Source organism: Mytilus californianus, unplaced genomic scaffold (assembly GCF_021869535.1).
Source record: "Mytilus californianus isolate M0D057914Y unplaced genomic scaffold, xbMytCali1.0.p SCAF_6, whole genome shotgun sequence".
In the NCBI taxonomy this organism is placed as follows: Eukaryota; Metazoa; Mollusca; class Bivalvia; order Mytilida; family Mytilidae; genus Mytilus; species Mytilus californianus.
The window spans coordinates 60,274,622-60,294,497 of NW_026262712.1; the positions used below are offsets into that span (position 1 = coordinate 60,274,622).

The window sequence follows — 19,876 nt, forward strand, 5'->3', positions numbered from 1 at the left end:
TTGCAAAAAAAAAAGGACCAATATTTTTACTGAGAGTATTCAAATTAATATTCACTTTCATTTTTGATTAAGAAATGAATGCTTCTTTTTGTAAATTAATTAGGGTGTAAAAGCGTTGCCTGAAGTACATTTTGTATGAAGCGCGGCTTCATTCTAAAAATGAGCACACGGTCAACGCGTTTACAGCCCTATGCAATTCTTAAATAAGCATGCAATACTTATAATTACATTTGTTTTGCTATGATCATGAAAACACGATTACTATCAAGTCTTTCTTTTATTTACCTGTACATTTTATTGTGAAAACGTGTGTCATCATGTATGTTACAATTCATTTTGAAATGAAGAATGACTCGAGATTGCTGTTAGCCAATAAAAATAACGTATGATAATGAACCATACAACTAATGTAATTATTACGAATGAAAAAAAAGCTCAGGGTCACCGCACTGGAAAAAGGAATAATTCGAAGAAAAAGCCTAGAAATTTGAAAAGGCTGCACATGGGAAAAACGTCTGAAAGCAACGTCTAAAGTAATAGGTATAACAGTTGGCGATCTCATGGTTCCCTGTCTTTTATCTGTTTAGTGTCTGAGATACCCGTGTGTTGCAAGGGAGAGGACCAGCCTATCAGATTATAATAAAATTTGCAAGCAAACAGAGCATGTTTAACTATAAATGTTTATCGACAAATTTATCTATCATAATATATATATAACTTTTATACTCCTGGGGATAACGCAAATGTTTTGTCCAAATGCATACGGATGCATGTAATTATCTCAGAATATCGAATAATTTGTCTTTTAATTGCTTTTCTCAATACTTGGCTTTCGAAAAAGGTAAAATCACAAAATTACTGAACTCCGAGGAAAACTCAAAACGGAAAGTTCCCAATCAAACCGCAAAACATAAAGCCCAAACACATCAAACGAATTGATAACAACTGTCATATTCCTGACTTGGTACATGCATTTTCTTATGTAGAAAATGGTGGATTGAACCTGGTTTTATAGCTAGCTAAACCTGTAACTTATATGACAGTTGCATAAAACTTGAACTTTCTTTAACATTGACATAATTACGTTTATACGAATAAATTTAGAATTTATATTTCCCAAATAAACTGTTATGTTGCTTCTCGAAGAAGAAAAACAAAATTAGTTCTCAGCCAGTAATCTGAAGACAGAATCAGTGATCTCATCAATATGCCAAACAACAAATATTCACAGTATATGTATGAATAAAATTTTGATTCGATGGCATCGGGGAAAGTTTATAGCACAGTTTGGATATTTTTCAAAGAATAAATTTCTATAGAAACTTAAAATCAATCACCGATAAAATACGACGATGATGATAATGAATAGATGTTTTACGACCTTTCGCAAATATTACATGCATACATCAGGATAAGAACCTTTAATGAGATATGAATAATGACCCTTCTTTGTACTGCATTGGCATTCGTCTTCATCTAATCAACTTTTAAAATGTTAAAGGTTCGCCCTCGCAGTAATTACGCCGTCATCAATCGGCAATGGCATACTCCCTAAATAGCGTTGCGTTGTATGTTCGCAGAAACAATAGAAGGATTTAATTGTACTTTTAACGAAAAAGTTTAACGCGTTTACAATTTTTCGGTTAAGACAATCACTGTAACATAATTAAATTACACTGTTCGAAAGTTTTTCGTCGTCAAAATTTACAAAATCCACCCATATTTGATGCATTGTGTCTCCAAAAAAATATTTTTTTTTCTGATCCCCTATTCTTTTTTAACACAAACAGCAGTATAGTATGTGCACTTTTTATCTTTTGATTATCTTTTTGTTTAAAAAACAGCTCCATTCCACTAAAAACGGATTAATTATATTTTTCTGCCATAATTGCCACAATAAGTGCCGACCACCCGGAAAAAGGATGACAGCCCTTTCCTTCTCCCGTGTTATCGTTGTACTGCTCATAGATGTAACCTTTTTTATAATATTCATTTATCACATTAGTGACTATATTATTCCTAAGATCTTTGTATATTGTTGCAGCTAGGTTTTTATATTTTCCGGGTGTGTTCGAATAATAGTGTAGACCACTTAGAGTTAAATAATTCATATTAATCCAAATTGCTCCCCGCCAATACGGAGGATCATCTATTGTATTCCACTTTTGGTAAAATGGAGATGTCGTTTCTAGTGACCGTAATCCATAGTCAGTCCACAATAACTTTCGATCGATTAGGTTTGTGAGTATCTTGTGGAGCCTAGGGGATTCAGGATTGATTATTTTTAGCATCAAGGGAAACAAACTCACATATCCAAATGAATTGATGAATCGAAGTTTTGGTTTAGTTGTAGCATTCACTGTCTGATTATGCAATGTTACATCATCTGTATGAAAACCGTAGTCGCTATAGATTTGCCTTTCAGGTGACCAATGGAGGTTGTCAAGAATATCATTATTCATCAGAAGCTTATACGTGGCCTCATAATCTTGCCATTCCTCTTGTATTATCTTGGCTATGTCAGATAATACACCATAAGCCATAGCTATCCAACATCTAAGATCCACATGGCGTTCATCTGTGGTAGGGTGTGAGGCGCGAGGATAGTCATCAAAACCAGATGATGAAGTTAAAGGATTAAATTTCATGGTGTCCCTGTTCCGGTCTCTCCAATAGTACGTATGTGGGTTGTTGCCAACCTGGCTAACATTAATCCAGTTCAACCACATCTTCAATCTTGGAAAAATCCTTCTTAAAAAATCCGTATTTGTCAAATTTCTTGATACAAGATTTTGAATTGTAAGAAACAGAGTTGGTGGATTAGCATTATCATTTTCCTGAACAATGAATTTTTCTGGGGTTTTAGCTCTAGCCTCATCTCCCAAAATTTGTTCCCTAGGTATCCAGCCTTCAATATTGACCAAATCTAACCAATGGGCAATTATTTCTTCAGAAATTGTAGAATTCCAAAGGCTGATTAGAATATTATCAAAGCCGACGTTCCATAAAAATCCCCTGGGGAATAATGACCTAGATGGAATAGATGTATACAAAGGAGAATACCAATAATCAATAGGTATCTGGTTGTACTTTGATTTTACAAGGGATGACCCATAAAAGTAGCTTATTTCTCCAAGTAAATTACTTAAAGCTGCTTTGGCAAAATCAATTGATTTTGTGTCGTAGCCTCTTGTTTTCAGCTTAAAAATAGACGAAAAACGGTCATCGAACGATTGTGAATATCCATTAAATTCTCGCGTGAAAACACTATCTTTAAGACATTCCTGTCTTTTGTGGAAGCTCAAAGATTCGAATACAATGTCAAATTGAACGGGAACCTCTGCTGTAACCTGGTAAACAAGAACATTCCCAGAATTACCACCTTCCCCGTCTAAAGAATTGAAATAATGTGTAGTATTCCAAAAATTGATTGTCATATAAGCTTTTACGAGTAATTCTAATTGAGTAAGGTTTGAATAATGTATCATCTTGTGTGAAAATTTAACTTTTTTTGACAATATCGTTGGCGGAAACTTAAGTTGAAAATAGCCTAAATCGCTGGTTGATCCATTTATGTAATCAATACTGTCTTCGCTATTCATAACAGGTACCATATTTCCGTCACCACCTTCAAATGCAAAGTATACGAGAAAAGACACTATGACTTTTTTCTTGATATCCTGCAAGTATCAAATATATATTACATATTTTAAAGGCAGTTACATATCTTCTAAAACGAACGCAAGGAAAAACAAATAGTTTAATCCCAGTTCCATTCATTGTACACAGTAAATTGGAGCTTATCAAAGCGTTTTTAAATTTATGAAGTATATCGAATGATTGTAATGTTCAAAAACTGTATGCATCAATACTTTGATAATACTGAATTACGCCTACAATAAAGTCTACTCGATATCTAATTTTACTTATACCTCTATTAATTTGAAAATTCTACATGTTCTATTTGAAGGTGTTAGTTTACATGATAATCAAGGTTTGTATATCTTTTTTTGACTCGTTCTTACTTGCTTTTTTTTTATATTTTTTTGAAATGTCAATGACAACATCTCAACATCATATATACATGTATAGTTGTATTGCGTTTGAGGAGTGATATATATAAATACCATCTACGATAAGACCTGGCAATATGTATTTCGGTCTTGATTCCACCGTTCGTTAGTCTGTTTTTTCCATATGAGGTAAAACAATTGGCTTACGGAAAGTATGATTTATTAAGGTAGTAAATGGTCAAATCAGATTGAAAATGAGTTCAACATGTTCATATTGAGTGAACTGTTTAATATATAATGCCAAATTGAGTTTTTTTTATCCAGATTTCATGGTTTACTGATAATGGAAATGTGATAGTGGGAGAGAGCCATGGTGTACTAAGGACACATACTTGTTTGATTTTCGAAATCAAGCGCCCCCAATTCTCCTTTAGTGAAATATCATCATACATATTAACCGGTTCGAAATTCAGGGAAATCAAGCATCGACGGTTCTCTTATGCAAATTGCATTCGATTCTAGTCTACACAACAATTTACAAAGAACTATTATTGAAAATATGCAAACGAGCTAAATCCTGAAATAAATAAAAATTAGAAGGAGTATTATGATTGCCTATGATAAACTATCCAAAAAAAAAAAAATGGCGTAGATATAGGCAACTAAACTATATAGGTACCAACATGGCTTTCAATAATGAGCCAAACCCATACTGCATAGTAAACTATAAAAAAACCGAGACATGTCATATCGTAAAACAAATAAAACGGGAACCCAATGGCTTGGTTTATATATAACATGTTATAAAGAATTAACGAAACACTACGGAATTAAAGGCTATGGTCCGACACATGCGCAGACAGAATATAACGACGAATAATATGTTTGCGAGCGCTCACTTTTCCCATAACCTGTGACAGTGGAGTAAAAGCACAACATAAAAACAAATTAAGGTCAGTTAAAAAAGGCTTAATTCATCAAACCAAGGTATAACTCAAAGATCAAATTGATTTTTTATACGACCGCAAAAAAATTTTGTGGTCGTATATTGGTATGACGTTGGCGTCGTCGTCGTCGTCCGGCGTCGTCGTCGGCGTCGTCTCCGGCGTCGTCGTCCGAAGACACATTGGTTTTCGCACTCTAACTTTAGTTTAAGTGAATGGATCTTTTTGAAATTTGACCATAAGGTTAAATACCACAAAAGGAAGGTGGGGATTGATTGGGGGTTATGGTACCAACAGTTAAGAATTAGGGGCCAAAAAGGGATAAAAAATAAGCATTTTCTAGTTTCCAGACAATAACTGTGGAACGGTGTATGGATCTCTCTGAAATTATACTACAAGTTTCCATACCACAAAGGGATGGTTAGGATTTGCTTTGGGGGGTTATGGCTCAAACCGTTTAGGAATTAGGGGCAAAAAAGGGGGGAAAACAAGGTTGTCCTGGTTAATAGACAAATACTTTAGTACAAAACATAATTTAAAGCAGTGTAAGGGAGATAAATCAAATACATCATTGAAATTATCTCCCTTACACTGCTTTTAAAATATGTATAAAGTAATAGTTAATGAACAATTAAGATAATTTAAAACAGTGTAAGGGAGGTAATCCAAATACAACGTTTTGGTTACTTCCCTTACACTGCTTTTAAATTATGTTTAAAGAAATGCATATTTATAAAGGAAGACCAGTAAAAATATCTGCAAATGTTGCATCCTTTTTTTTTTACAAAAAAATCCATATGAAAGATTTGACACTATATTTTAAATTCTATTATAAAATAGATTAAGTTAGCACTATGGTAAATTTAAATGGGTAATTATGGTTGCCAACTCCATTGGAAATTTGAATTGAGATTATGACCATATCTTGAGGGAAAGAATTTTTTTTTGGGAAAAAAAAGGGGGGGGGGGGTAAAAAGAAATTGTAGGGGGTCAATTTTTTCTCATTTCAGATTTCAGAAATTAAAAAGAATTATTCTTCAAATATTATTTTTTTTTCAAATTTCAAATATTGAAAAATTTCAAAAAGTAATCTTTAATTGCACAGTATGGCGCATGAGATTTGTAAAATCTTTGACCACATTTATTTATTTGTTATGCCGAATCTAAACCTGTATTTAGATTTTTAATTTTGGGTCCAGTTTTCAAATTGGTCTACATTAAGGTCCAAAGGGTCCAAAATTAAACTTTGTTTGATTTTAACAAAAATTGAATATATGGGGTTCTTTGATATGCTGAATCTAAACATGTATTTAGATTTTTGATTTTTGGCCCAGTTTTCAAGTTGGTCCAAATTGGGGTCCAAAATTAAACTTAGTTTGATTTCAACAAAAATTGAATATATGGGGTTCTTTGATATGCTGAATCTAACCATGTATTTAGATTTTTTATTTGTGGACCCCGCTATCAAACTGGTTCATATTGAGGTCAAAAGGGTCCAAAATTAAACTTCGTTTGATTTCATCAAAAATTGAACTATTGGGGTTCTTTGATATGCCAAATCTAACCGTGTATTTAGATTTTTAATTTTGGGTCCTGTTTTTTAAATTGGTCTACAATAAGATCCAAAGGGTCCAAAATTAAACTTAGTTTGATTTTAACAAAAATTGAATTATTGGGGTTCTTTGATATGCTGAATCTAAAGATGTGTTTAAGTTTTTGATTATGGGCCCAGTTTTCAAGTTGGTCCAAGTTGGGGTTCAAAATTAAACTTTTTTTTTATTTCAACAAAAATTGAATATATGGGGTTCTTTGATATTCTGAATCGAAACATGTATTTACATTTTAGATTTTTGGCCCAGTTTTCAAGTTGGTCCAAATTGGGGTCCAAAATTAAACTTAGTTTGATTTCAACAAAAATTGAATATATGGGGTTCTTTGATATGCTGAATCTAACCATGTATTTAGATTTTTTATTTGTGGACCCCGCTATCAAATTGGTTCATATTGAGGTCAAAAGGGTCCAAAATTAAACTTCGTTTGATTTCATCAAAAATTGAATTATTGGGGTTCTTTGATATGCCAAATCTCAGCGTGTATTTAGATTTTTAATTATAGGTCCTGATTTTTAAATTGGTCTACATTAATGTCCAAAGGGTCCAAAATTAAACTTAGTTTGATTTTAACAAAAATTGAATTATTGGGGTTCTTTGATATGCTGAATCTAAACATGTGTTTAAGTTTTTGATTATGGGCCCAGTTTTCAAGTTGGTCCAAGTTGGGGTCCAAAATTAAACTTTTTTTGATTTCAACAAAAATTGAATATATGGGGTTCTTTGATATTCTGAATCTAAACATGTATTTAGATTTTTGATTTTTGGCCCAGTTTTCAAGTTGGTCCAAATTGGGGTCCAAAATTAAACTTTGTTTGATTTCAACAAAAATTGAATATATGGGGTTCTTTGATATGCTGAATCTAACCATGTATTTAGATTTTTTATTTGTGGACCCCGCTATCAAATTGGTTCATATTGAGGTCAAAAGGGTCCAAAATAAAACTTCGTTTGATTTCACCAAAAATTGAATTATTGGGGTTCTTTGATATGCCAAATCTAAGCGTGTATTTAGATTTTTAATTATAGGTCCTGATTTTTAAATTGGTCTACATTAATGTCCAAAGGGTCCAAAATTAAACTTAGTTTGATTTTAACAAAAATTGAATTCTTTGGGTTCTTTGATATGCTGAATCTAAACATGTTTTTAGATTTTAGATTTTTGGCCCAGTTTTCAAGTTGGTCCAAATTGGGGTCCAAAATTAAACTTCGTTTGATATCAACAAAATTTGAATATATGGGGTTCTTTGATATGCTGAATCTAACCATGTATTTAGATTTTTTATTTGCGGGCCCGCTATCAAATTGGTTCATATTGAGGTCAAAAGGGTCCAAAATTAAACTTTGTTTGATTTCATCAAAAATTGAATTATTGGGGTTCTTTGATATTCCAAATCTAACCGTGTATTTAGATTTTTAATTTTGGGTCCGGTTTTTTAAATTGGTCTACATTAAGGTCCAAAGGGTCCAAAATTAAACTTAGTTTGATTTTAACAAAAAATTGAATTCTTGGGGTTCTTTGATATGATGAATCTAAACATGTGTTTAGATTTTTGATTATGGGCCTAGTTTTCAAGTTTGTCCAAGTTGGGGTCCAAAATTAAACTTTGTTTGATTTCAACAAAAATTGAATATATGGGGTTCTCTGATATGCTGAATCTAACCATGTATTTTGATTTAGGACATTGGACCATAATAGGTAAATTAAAAAAAATCAAGTTCTTAGACCACATTCTTTCTGTGTCAGAAACCTATGCTGTGTCAAATATTTAATCACAATCCAAATTCAGAGCTGTATCAAGCTTGAATGTTGTGTCCGTACTTGCCCCAACTGTTCAGGGTTCGACCTCTGCGGTCGTATCAAGCTGCGCCCAGCGAATCATTTTATTTTCAAATAATGAAATAATTGTATTCAGGGGATCGACAAGTTTACACGAATCTTATCTACATTCTCTTTAAACAACCATGATATGAATAAAGATGTGATACACATTTAAGATTTTTTTAGAGATACAGCTAAATTTAAAAAGTAAAATAACAAAAATACCGAACTCCAAGCAAAATTCAAATCGGATAGTCCCTTATTAAATGGCAAAGTCAAAAGATCAAACATGCACATCAAACGAATGGAAAATACCTGTCATATTCCCGACTTGGTACAGTCATTTCCTTATGTACTATGTACACATGAGGTGGATGAAACCTGATTTTATAGCTCGCTAAACCTCACATTATGAGAAAAAAATTCCATTATATGGACAAAAATGTGAGAACAAAATAAACAGACCTAATAATACTTAGTGTCTTTTTGTTGTTGGGATGTACAAGTACCCGGTCACGTCCACATGTTTTTGTTATATGTATTTTTTTGTATCCATCTGATGAATTAAGCCTTTTTCAACTGATTTTTATAGTTTTTTCTTATGGTGTACTGTTACACTGCTGTCCCAGGTCAGGGGGTGCGTTGGGATCCTGCTAACATGTTTAACCCCGCAATATTCTGTATGTATGTGCCTGTCCCAAGTCAGGAGCCTGTAATTCAGTGGTTTTCGTTTGTTACTGTGTAACATATTTGTTTTCCATTCATTTTTTTGTACATTAATTAGGCTGTTAGTTTTTGTTTTATATCTGTGATTTCGGGGCTTTTTATAGCTGACTATGCGGTATGGGCTTTGGTCATTGTTGAAGGCCGTACGGTGACCTATAGTTGTTAATTTCTGTGTCATTTAGTCTTGTAGAGAATTATCTCATTGGCAATCATACCACATCTTCTTTTTTATATAATAAGCAAAACTGTCAATTTTCCAAGTAAAGTCGTTGTATCTATGAACGAATTTAGTAAATGTTTATAGTTATTTGTGGTAACGATGTCTCAGATTTATGATGGACTAGTGATTACGTTCATTGAAATCTAAAACGTCACTACAGACAATAGCATTGCGAAAAAGTTTGTGATACATATTCACCGTAAAAATGAAAACATCACGTTATGAATTTAATGCACCCGAAGCGCTTTTCGGAATTTACCTTCATCAGGAACGCTCAAAGACGAATATTTGAAAGCCAATAATGTATAAGAACCCAAACAGTTGAAGAGCTATATGACAAAAACGAACCTTATAAATAGACAATTCTATCTAAAGTTAACTTTGCCTGAGGTATTGAAACTTAAGTTTCTTATAATTTAAAATTTTAGAAAGATGTGTTATAAATCTTGTTAGTACCGAGGGGTCTCGGTGGCCGCGTTGTCTAAGTATTCAAACTATTGTATCAGTAGCCTATCAATACTGTGGTTGTCAGTTTGAATCGACTCCGATTTTAATTAACTAGGATTGTCAGTTTTCCTACCGGAGGTCGATGGTTCTCTCTGGGCTTCCTCCACCAATAAAAACTGACCGCCATGAAAGAAAAAAATCGTGTTGTTAGTATCGTTAAAACAACAACCTATCAATCAATCAATCAATCAATCAATCAATCACAAAAAAATGAGCCAATGATATCCTCGGGGACTGATAGTCTACCAGCAGAGGTGTAAAAATGAAAACAACACGTTACGTAGCGATTTTATGGATTAACCTATATCAGGAAAGCCCATTGCCGATTATTTGAAAGCCAAGAATGTATAAGAACCCAAACAGTTGAAACAGTATATGACCAAAAAAGGACCTTGAAAATTAGACAAATCCATATGAGGTCAACTTTGCTTTCTGCATGAGTTAAACAAGTCGTAATAATACGATAAATCACCTCATTGACTTCATATGGATGAAAAGTCTTTTGAATGAATCACATTTCTGTCTAAGAATTTGCCTATTTCATTGAAGATTTAGACCGATTGTGTTCTGCTTTAAAAAAAAATTGATATGACAGATGACATCCGATCTTCTTTATCTAAATTTATTTCTATTATTTCTTTATAACAAGATTCCATAAAGACTTACTTTTGGCATGGCTGTTATTCTTGCTGACCAATCACCACCATGGCTTCCGCCTGCTCGTTTTACAAAAGAAGTATTGAATATGAAAGTGTTTTCGACAATTTCTTGTATGCCGAAGTTTTTCCCGTCGTGTCTCAACCATCCATATTTTGATATGTTGTGTCTTTGATCACACCAGTGTCTAATTTTGGGTACATGCTGCTGCCATGCATTTTCAGACAAGGATTGTTCAAACCACATAAGTCCAATCACTGGAGATTTCGGAGATCTGGTTTTCATTCCAAAATATAAATTGGATCTATAAGTACCCCAAAATAATTCAGAATTGATATCTGCACCAGTTACATTTTCTGAATTTATCTTTGGAATATCTAATGGTGTCACAATTCTAGTTTCCATGATCCTATTGTAAACAATATTACCAAAAACAGCAACGATCACGATTATGACTGCAAATATCATCAGTAAAGGTATTCTATACTTCAAACGGTTGTCTTTGTGACACCTGGAATCTTTATCTGTAATGTATACGATGAAGACATTTGTTGTCTTGTATTCTTGCATTTTCTTACTCAATATTAAAATGTGAATATAACTAAAGAAATGTGAATATCAAGGAGCTTTCAAATATTCGAAAATATTTATAGGTTAACAAAAATGTATAATAATCTATATATCATTGTAGTATTTTGATACTCAAATTAAATGTACAGTTCACATCATTGTTGCAGTATATAACCAAAGCCTTATTTGTTTATTGCTTTACAATTAGAGAACATCGGCCTAGAAAAGAACCACTTAAGATTTGTTTTCACTCTTCCAACAACTTTATTTTAAATGGTAGGCACAAAAACGTCATCTCTGCTCAAGATTTACTCATCTTAAAAAGTTATAAAATAGATAATCTTTACAAAGCCTTGAAATATCGCAAACAAAATCGAAGCTTCTGTTGTTATGAATAAAGACAACAGTAGTATACCGCTGTTCAATGATCATAATTCGATTAAGCAAAAAAAAATCAGGGTAGCAAAACTTAAACCCAGGGAAACACAGCAATTTTAAGAGGAAAACAACGGAACAACAGAAACAATGAACTACAACAAAAGCAAAACCAACATACATAGACACGGACTGTAGATTACAACTGCCATATTCCTGACTTGGTACAGGATATTTTAAGAAACAATGGTGGGTTAAACCGGGTTTATATGGCAATTTTTAAAAATACCACTAATATGACAACACTCAGCACAGAGAAATACATAAATAGGTAATATAATAGTACATTAAAACATGTAATAACAACGGACACCTTCCATGAATTTACGACAGCGCACCAGGACACCACAAACGAAATATTAAGTGCAAGTCACATGAATGGATCAACGTCGCAAAAGGTGACTTTTTTGTGCCGTTATTGATACAGGTATATTTCTAAAAATAAAATAGATTTGTATATTTATAGACGCGTACAAGAATGTTACAATTGGGATTGAGTTTGTAATGGTGTCATTTTATGTATTTTCAAACCGTGACAACAATATTAAAATGAAATTGTGTTTGTAATGGTGTTATTACTTGTATTTTCTAACCATTTCTGGTTTTACTTTTTAATCAAAACTGTGTATGAACAAAAAAATCCTGTGCATAATTGCTTTAAACTTAAAATCATATAAATCAGGTAGCTGATTGTTTGTAAGAAAACACGTTATGCAGATATTTCAATATGTCTCTTTTGCTTTTGACCTTTTTATAGAGTTAGGACAGTATGACCTAGTTTATCCGTGTCCCTCTTCTTGCGGAATGACATTGTACAAAGAAATTTAACTTCAAATTTTCGATGTAAATCGGAAAGAATAACATCGAAAATGAAAACAATGACAAAGTTGCTGATATGTTTGTCAAGATCATTTTTCGAAAGAGATCAACTTATATCTCATGTTTATTTGACTGGTAATTATTAAATTTTGAATCAAAGAAAATGTGGAGAACAATAGTACATGAAACCAAAACTTCGCTGCGTAGATACTTCTTCATATTTTGTAACATTTATATTGTTTGTCAAATACAGTTCCCGAGGGTAGTATCAGCTCAGTAGTCATTATTTTTGAACTCACATGCTTTATAATAAACCATTATTCTAATGGCGTTAAAATTTGCAAATTATTAAGAATCAAAGGGATAAACTCCCTCGGGCAAAGTTAGACTATTATTCCAAGGGCTATGTTTTGTCACATACCTCTTAACTGTTTCGGTTTTCATACATTTTGGGCTTTCAAATAATCGGTCTTCACGTTCCCGATGACGGTAAATCATAAAAGCGCTTCTGACGCATGGTATTTATGAATTGTTGGTTTCATTTGTTACACCTCTGGTTGGATACCACTGTTGGTGGACGAATATTAGTCCCAGAGATATCGTCATCTTAGGAGTCAGTACTTAAGTACCTAAATACTGACATGATTTATAACAAACTTTTCTTAAATTGTCCGCTTATACATTTACAAATCTATTGAGACTATTGTTTCAACATACATTGCCAAAGTTGACTTAAATGGAGTCAGACGCAGGAAATTCATAACATGTTGTTTTTATGAAGAAGTTCTGGTTTGTTTACAAATATGTACATATGTTTGTTCATAGATATAAGAAGATGTGGTACATATAAATATCTTTTCCACCCAAATTCTCTGTTTTACTTCCGCTACAATAAACTATTGCGCTCAACAAACTCACCTCCATTGTTTTTAATTGTTGTTGTTTTATCGCCTTTCTTTTCACTGCTGTATTCATCTTTTCCTTTTTGATAAATGAGAAAGAAAATTAAAGAAGCGTTTACTTTTCAGTACACCGTGCACGTACACATTGCTTCCACATTCGACATAAAAATGAGAATAACAGAATGAAGGTGTTACGATAATATATAGAGAATTATACATGACAAAATCCGTATCATATGCCGTTTCATCCCGATATACCAATATCAGCCTTGGTCTTTAGGCCCGAGGGATGATATTGGTTGAGGGTGATACGGCATGTGATACGAATTTTGACATGTTTTATACGCTTTATCATATATTTAAACAGATGAGTATATGTGAAATGCTTTCTGATCCCTAGCAACTGGGTTACCTTCAGATATACTTTTTTCTTGTTTTGAAAGCTTTGAAAGAACTGATTAATCATTCATCCAAAGCACCTGTGTTACCTTACGATTTGCGTCCTGTTGTTCATAGGAATATTTGTTTATTGTATTATTTTGTGTTTTGTATGGTATTTCATTGTGTTTTATTTTATAGTAGCATTTTATGTGCCAGAATATATGAAAGCTCGACGTTGGAATAAGTATTAGTATAAGTAAAATGTATAAGTAAAATGACATAAATATCTTTTTGGTTAATTATGCATAGCTGATAAAAGGTTCTGTTTACAGTTTTTCTTATTTTGTTTTCGTTTTATTTTTTTCCCGTCCCCTCAAACAAAAAAGCGTTTGCCAATTGTCAGTTAAGGACAATACAGAGTCTACTGACAATTGCCAAAAAAAACTTTACTTATTTTTATATCTTTTCTAGTAGCTTATGTTTGCTACATTTACTCTATATTAGCCAGGACAGCCATGTTGGTTGATAGGATCATTGAACACAGTTTGTAAACTAGATTTTCCAATAATGATTGTAGCCAAATTTCAATAATTTTGACGTGATGAGAAAGGATCGCTTTCTCTTTGAGCCAGGTGAGATACAAAAATATGTTCAATACTAGTATCTATTGTTTCATTTTAAAACATGCCATGGTCTGTCTTTTTTTGTTTGTTCATTAAACATCTTTATTTAGTGTCTTTTCAAAAGAATCGTTTCTCCGTTTCATCTTTTTCAATACCAACCGGTCTTAAAAGTCTACGACAGATAAAACACGAGATTATGACTGTAAGTCTGTATTAGTTTGAACGGAGATTTGTGACAGAGGTTTCCAAAATTAATATATACAGAACACGAGAGCAGGGTTGAAAATAGTCACCGAGCTGCAAGAGAGATAAGTAAGGATTGTTATGTTTTCCTCATTTTGATATGTTTAGGGGAGGTCATGTTTGATAAAGGTTGCACAATACAAAGATTTTTTTACCTCAGTTAGACAACTTTAAACTGTCGTAATTACTTTTAAACATATACAAAAATTTATATAATTTATAATTGATAAACGAGAAAAAAGAATATTCTTTCATTTGGATATGATTTCATTCTTGCATTATTCCTACAAAATTGATTATTATGTAATTACTTGCTAGATTTAGATGTACACGTACATTTGAATGACATTAGCTTCTATGTTATTCATACCATTCGAAATGTTTGATAAATATTATGCAAAACCGTTTTACCTCCAAAAGGATGTCTCAGATTTTTCCTGATACGCTGATACACTTACACGGCCATCGTAAATTTTAATAGAAATAATGGTAAAACAAGGGAATGTTATAATTATTTATGACTATCACAGGAAACAAGTGTGTTATTCCGTTAACATGTTGACACTATTGTGGTTTCTATAAGCATCATGGAGCTAATTTCATTTAACACTACATCTTCAAGTCAAAAATCGAGGTGTCACAATTGAAATATAATGCACAAATGCTAGTAAACCATTTGGATACTACAGAATTGGCCTTCAATCGTAAATCGATTAGATATGACAGCTATAAAGCATTCATAACAAACTTTCTCCTCAAGACAATCTTATATTTGAATCATCAAATCAATCAAAACATTACTTGTTTGGACAATTCTATTCTTTTTAAACTTGACCATTTATATCTAATTCCCTATCAAGCTACAAATAGTTTTTTAATTTTTACTCATGGCGGTTATAATATATTAATGTATTTTTGGGGGGAATTTATTAAATGATTCTTTTGATTAACTGCAAGGCACTTCCAACATGATGTTATCTTGTTATGATGAACCAGAGTAATGTCAAAGAACGTCTCGTATTATTTTTGTAAAGTTCATCAGAAGATACAAAGACCTTGTTGATGAATATTCCGAATCAACTTCACAAATTATACACGCTGGTCTTGAAGTATAGATGTTTATCATCTTTTTTATGTGTTATAGTGTTCTTTTACGTTTTTTTTAAATTATTACTTTTACTGGTTATTCCACTTTTAGTATTATCCATTTGACGTGTCTCGCTACTTATACATCTAGTCATTGTGTTATTATGCTATGGTAAATTTTTGCATTTTTGTCTTTCGTTTTTAGTAATGTGCTTTGTCTATATGCCTTTTTATTTTTCTTTGTTGATATATTTGTTTGTATTTATAGTGATAAAGATTATAATACAATGTTGAATGTTGTTTACCTATTTTTGACATTTTTACCCATTACTTCTGTTTGTTTTGTTTACCAATTTTTGTCAATATAAATGAATTTTATGCGACTGTCACGCAAGTGAGAGACTCAGCAAGCTATAAAAGCAGGTTTATTCAAACATTTTCTACATGGGAAACTGCCTGTACCAAGTCAGTTATATGACGGTTGATATCCATTCGTTAATGTGTTTGAGCTTTTGATTTTGCTATTTGATTAGCATGATTAGGGACTGTCCGTTTTGAATTTTGTATATTTTTAGTTTGATATTTTTGTTATTCTACTTTTTTGTGTTTATCATACAGATACATTTGTGTACAGAATTAATTACGATCAAAAGACATTAACATTGCAATAAAGGAACAAATAAAAACTTTCCTTCTGTGGTTTTAGAATATTAAAAAGTAACAAAATACATGATAGTGAAACTTTTACAAAAAAGTTAATGATATTTGGTGTAAATTTATGCGGAAAGAAAACATTGACATAGAGTGTTTTGTGGAAAAATTTTCATCCACTACACTGGCGACAAAAACGTGAAATTGTATTTGACAACGACTAGTAAACGTTTATTCGTTTCAATGACAATTATATTTAAGAAAAAAAAAGGACAGCACATCAATAACATACCTTTGTCGTGCTCAATCGCCTTTTGAGCTTGACCAAATGGGCTAACCACGGCCAATTCTGAAAGAGTATATAGAACTTAACATGTCATATTTGAGATATATTTTAATGCCCCGCAACAAAGTTTTCGGGCTATATAGTTTTACCCTTATCCGCCATTCCATCATTCCGCAACGAACAGTTATACCAACTTTTGGACTTTGAAAATTTTATAAAAGTAGGAGTTATCCGGACCTTTTCTAAACACCTTTACATATTCAGCTGATTTCTGTCATGTGAGTGAATTATGATGAGTTAATGAATGAGTTTATGTCGGGTTATGATTAATGTAATTGTACTGAAATTACGGGATTTGAAAATTTCGTAAAAGAACTACTGATGAAAACACGTTTCAAATTTCCCCTCAGAAAAAAGGCTCAATTTATTATGGCGGCCGGGGCCATTCGTGTCGTTCCCACACATCGGATTGTTTAAATATGTCATTTAAATCTTGTATACTCCAATTTGATTTATAAATGTCAAAATATTGCCTTATGATTGACTAACGGTCCAAATTGTAGATTCATTTTTCAAATCATGACTCGGCGACAGGCAAGACAATCGACTCATTTCTGTATATTTCCCTTTCCTAAAAGAATACCCACATAAAAAAAAATAAAGATCAGATTTTGAATAATTTTTTTTTATACTAAATGACGTTTCAATTCACTGACAACATTGTTAATGATTAGTTTTGTATGTTTATCATTAGCAAAAATGCGAAAACAACGCGTTCAGTTTTGATACAATATTATCTACTTTTCCTACTGTATCGTATGTCCTACGGAAACATACAGTTTTCTGTTGAGAATTGGATAAAACTATCAGAATTTTATTGGCTGTTTCAAAAAAGAATAGTTTACTAAACTGAGATATTGAATATTTCCGGAGATAATATCAAAAATAAATACATGTATTCCTAAATCAAAATACCGTTTTCCTTCACATCAAGTATAGCTGTAACCTCTCTTCTATTTGTCAAAGGCTGTCCATTCATGCTTGTTAAAACATTTGAAATAAATTGATTGAAGGTTTGTGAAATGGAATAATCAGTTTTGAACGCACTATTCTTTATATCAAGATGTAAAACAAGGTCATTATCACTTTCCAATTCCTCCATATCACTACAATCTAAGATAAGCATATGTTATTATTACTGCCTACTTGCATAAACATGTTAAAGTACGATATATATTTGAAAATAGTATTGACATTTAATGCTCACGTCTGCATTTGAATATAGCAGTCTTAAATGCTCTTTTAAAAAACTAATGACAGTAAAATTACTAACACGATAAGACATAACTTTAATCTATTAGACATCACTTTGTTTGATTAAAAATTATTCCAGATTAAAACTGCAAAGTCAATTTTGTGTTATTTTCCTACTAATGTTCTACATGTACTAATGTCCAAGCCCTGAAGTACTTTGTACAGTCTGTTGAATTAAAGTCATTTATATACAAAATTTTATACATTAACTCAGCGATTAAGCCCTATCTAATAACAATGTTATCTTTAAATAGTTTTCTCCAAATTAACTTTAAATTTGTATATTGAACAATGCATTTGAAAATAAATAGGATTTGTAATTTATTCTGGAACATACCGCTGTTGTTTTCAATGTGTAGAATCAAATTGCATTGGCCAATTTTACTGCATCTCAAATCTGCAATATCAAATACGTTGTCAATGAATTTTTTTATTTCAATTTCTATAAGTTCGTCACTTATAAATATGCTGTTTCTTATTGTCAAGAAGAGTAACAAACTTCCATCCGTTGCATTGTTGATGGATATATTGTCTGTGTTTATATCATCCCTCCTTGAATAAATCAGGTTGGCTCTCTCAGCTGAATTTTCTATACCAAGTATTCTTAACTCTGCTGAACTGGTTCCTGAAATAGATATAATATAACTACAACTATTGTCGTATCGTTTTTAATCAATATCGATGAATGAATAATACTGAAAACATGAAACCTTTTTACACAAAAAATTGAAAACAACACGTTTAATTATTTCATGCGTTCGAAGCGCTTTTCTGGATTTACCTTCATCAGGAACGCTCAAAGCCAAACATTTGAAATCCGAGGATGTATAAGTACCGAAACAGTTGAAGAGCTATATGACAAAAATACCTAAAAAAAATTATAGCCAAATTCATCTAAGGTCAACTTTGCCTGAGGGAGTATTCATCACCAAGCTGGAAAAAAATATACATTTTATGTTTTATTAGCAGACTATCTTGTACTATTGTCAAAAGGTTGAGTGAATGTGAACAGTCCCTGAGTTTTATATGAATAAATGAATGCATATAGATATTTGAAAACAATGAGTATCATATTTTGACATTAGGTTAGAAATTTATAAAAAAGTACATAATCGTGAAAATATGACCATTTCGAAAATATAAAACACTCTTAAGGTACTCGAAGAGTGCTTTGTGCTGGTGTTGGCCGAAAAGGAAGACACCAATGATTGTAGTGGGAAGTAATTACTACGTAAAAGAGAAACATTTTGATATTGATAGTCTTTTACTTCCAGGTCCGGGTCCTACTGGGATTCAAATAGTATACAATCATATCATGACTATATCTAAGCTAAGGGCCTCCTCTTAAAATTTGAAGTTCCATACTTCAATGTATGTACCTATTTAATTCCTACACTGCTAAAACAATCATAAAAAATGGATCGTTGTTATTTCTAGTAAAAACTAAAATCACAAAAATACTGAACTCCGATGAAAAATTTAAAAATTAAAAAAAGTGGCAAAATCAAAAGCTCAAACACATCAAACGAATGGATAACAACTGTCATATTCCTGACTTGGTTAAGGCATTTTCTTATGTAGAAAATGGAGGATTGAACCTGGTTTTATAGCTAGCTAAACCTCTCACTTGTATGACAGTCGCATCAAATTATAGTAAGGGTTCTACAGATAATATTTAAGTGCTTTTATCTAGTTTCCTTTATTTAACAAAGCTTAATTCGTTACATATCAGTCTGTTCGTACTTTAAGCTGTTAACTACTTATCTTTCTTTGATTTAACTATGAAAATATGGTATGATTGACAATGCGACAACTCTCCAAAGAGACCCAATGACACATAAATTAACAACTATAGGTTATCGTAAGGCCTTCAACAATGAACAAGTTCGACTGTCTTTTTAAATATTTCATAGTACTTGGTCGATACCTCTGCTGTGGAATATAAATCCTCGAGGGTATCACCATCTCTGTTCGGTACTGACTTGATTTATAACAAACTTTTATAAAACACATTATGAAATTAAAACAAAACTAAAAGGAAGGTTTTAAAACCCTTAGGCAAAGTTT

General features: G+C 32.1%; 1 protein-coding gene across 1 annotated transcript in view; it reads right to left on the bottom strand.

The window, feature by feature from the left end:
- Window positions 1-258: 258 nt before the first annotated feature.
- The window catches only part of LOC127705967 (mannosyl-oligosaccharide glucosidase-like), a 28,527-nt gene continuing 8,909 nt past the window's right edge, over window positions 259-19,876 (bottom strand). Inside the window, exons 3-8 of the mRNA XM_052210349.1 lie at window positions 18,147-18,434; window positions 17,471-17,668; window positions 16,502-16,558; window positions 13,242-13,304; window positions 10,509-11,023; window positions 259-3,680 (exon numbers count right to left, since the gene is read on the bottom strand). Coding sequence (XP_052066309.1) covers window positions 1,866-3,680; window positions 10,509-11,023; window positions 13,242-13,304; window positions 16,502-16,558; window positions 17,471-17,668; window positions 18,147-18,434 — 2,936 coding nt within the window. The 3' untranslated portion in view covers window positions 259-1,865. The remainder of the gene's footprint in view (window positions 3,681-10,508; window positions 11,024-13,241; window positions 13,305-16,501; window positions 16,559-17,470; window positions 17,669-18,146; window positions 18,435-19,876) is intronic.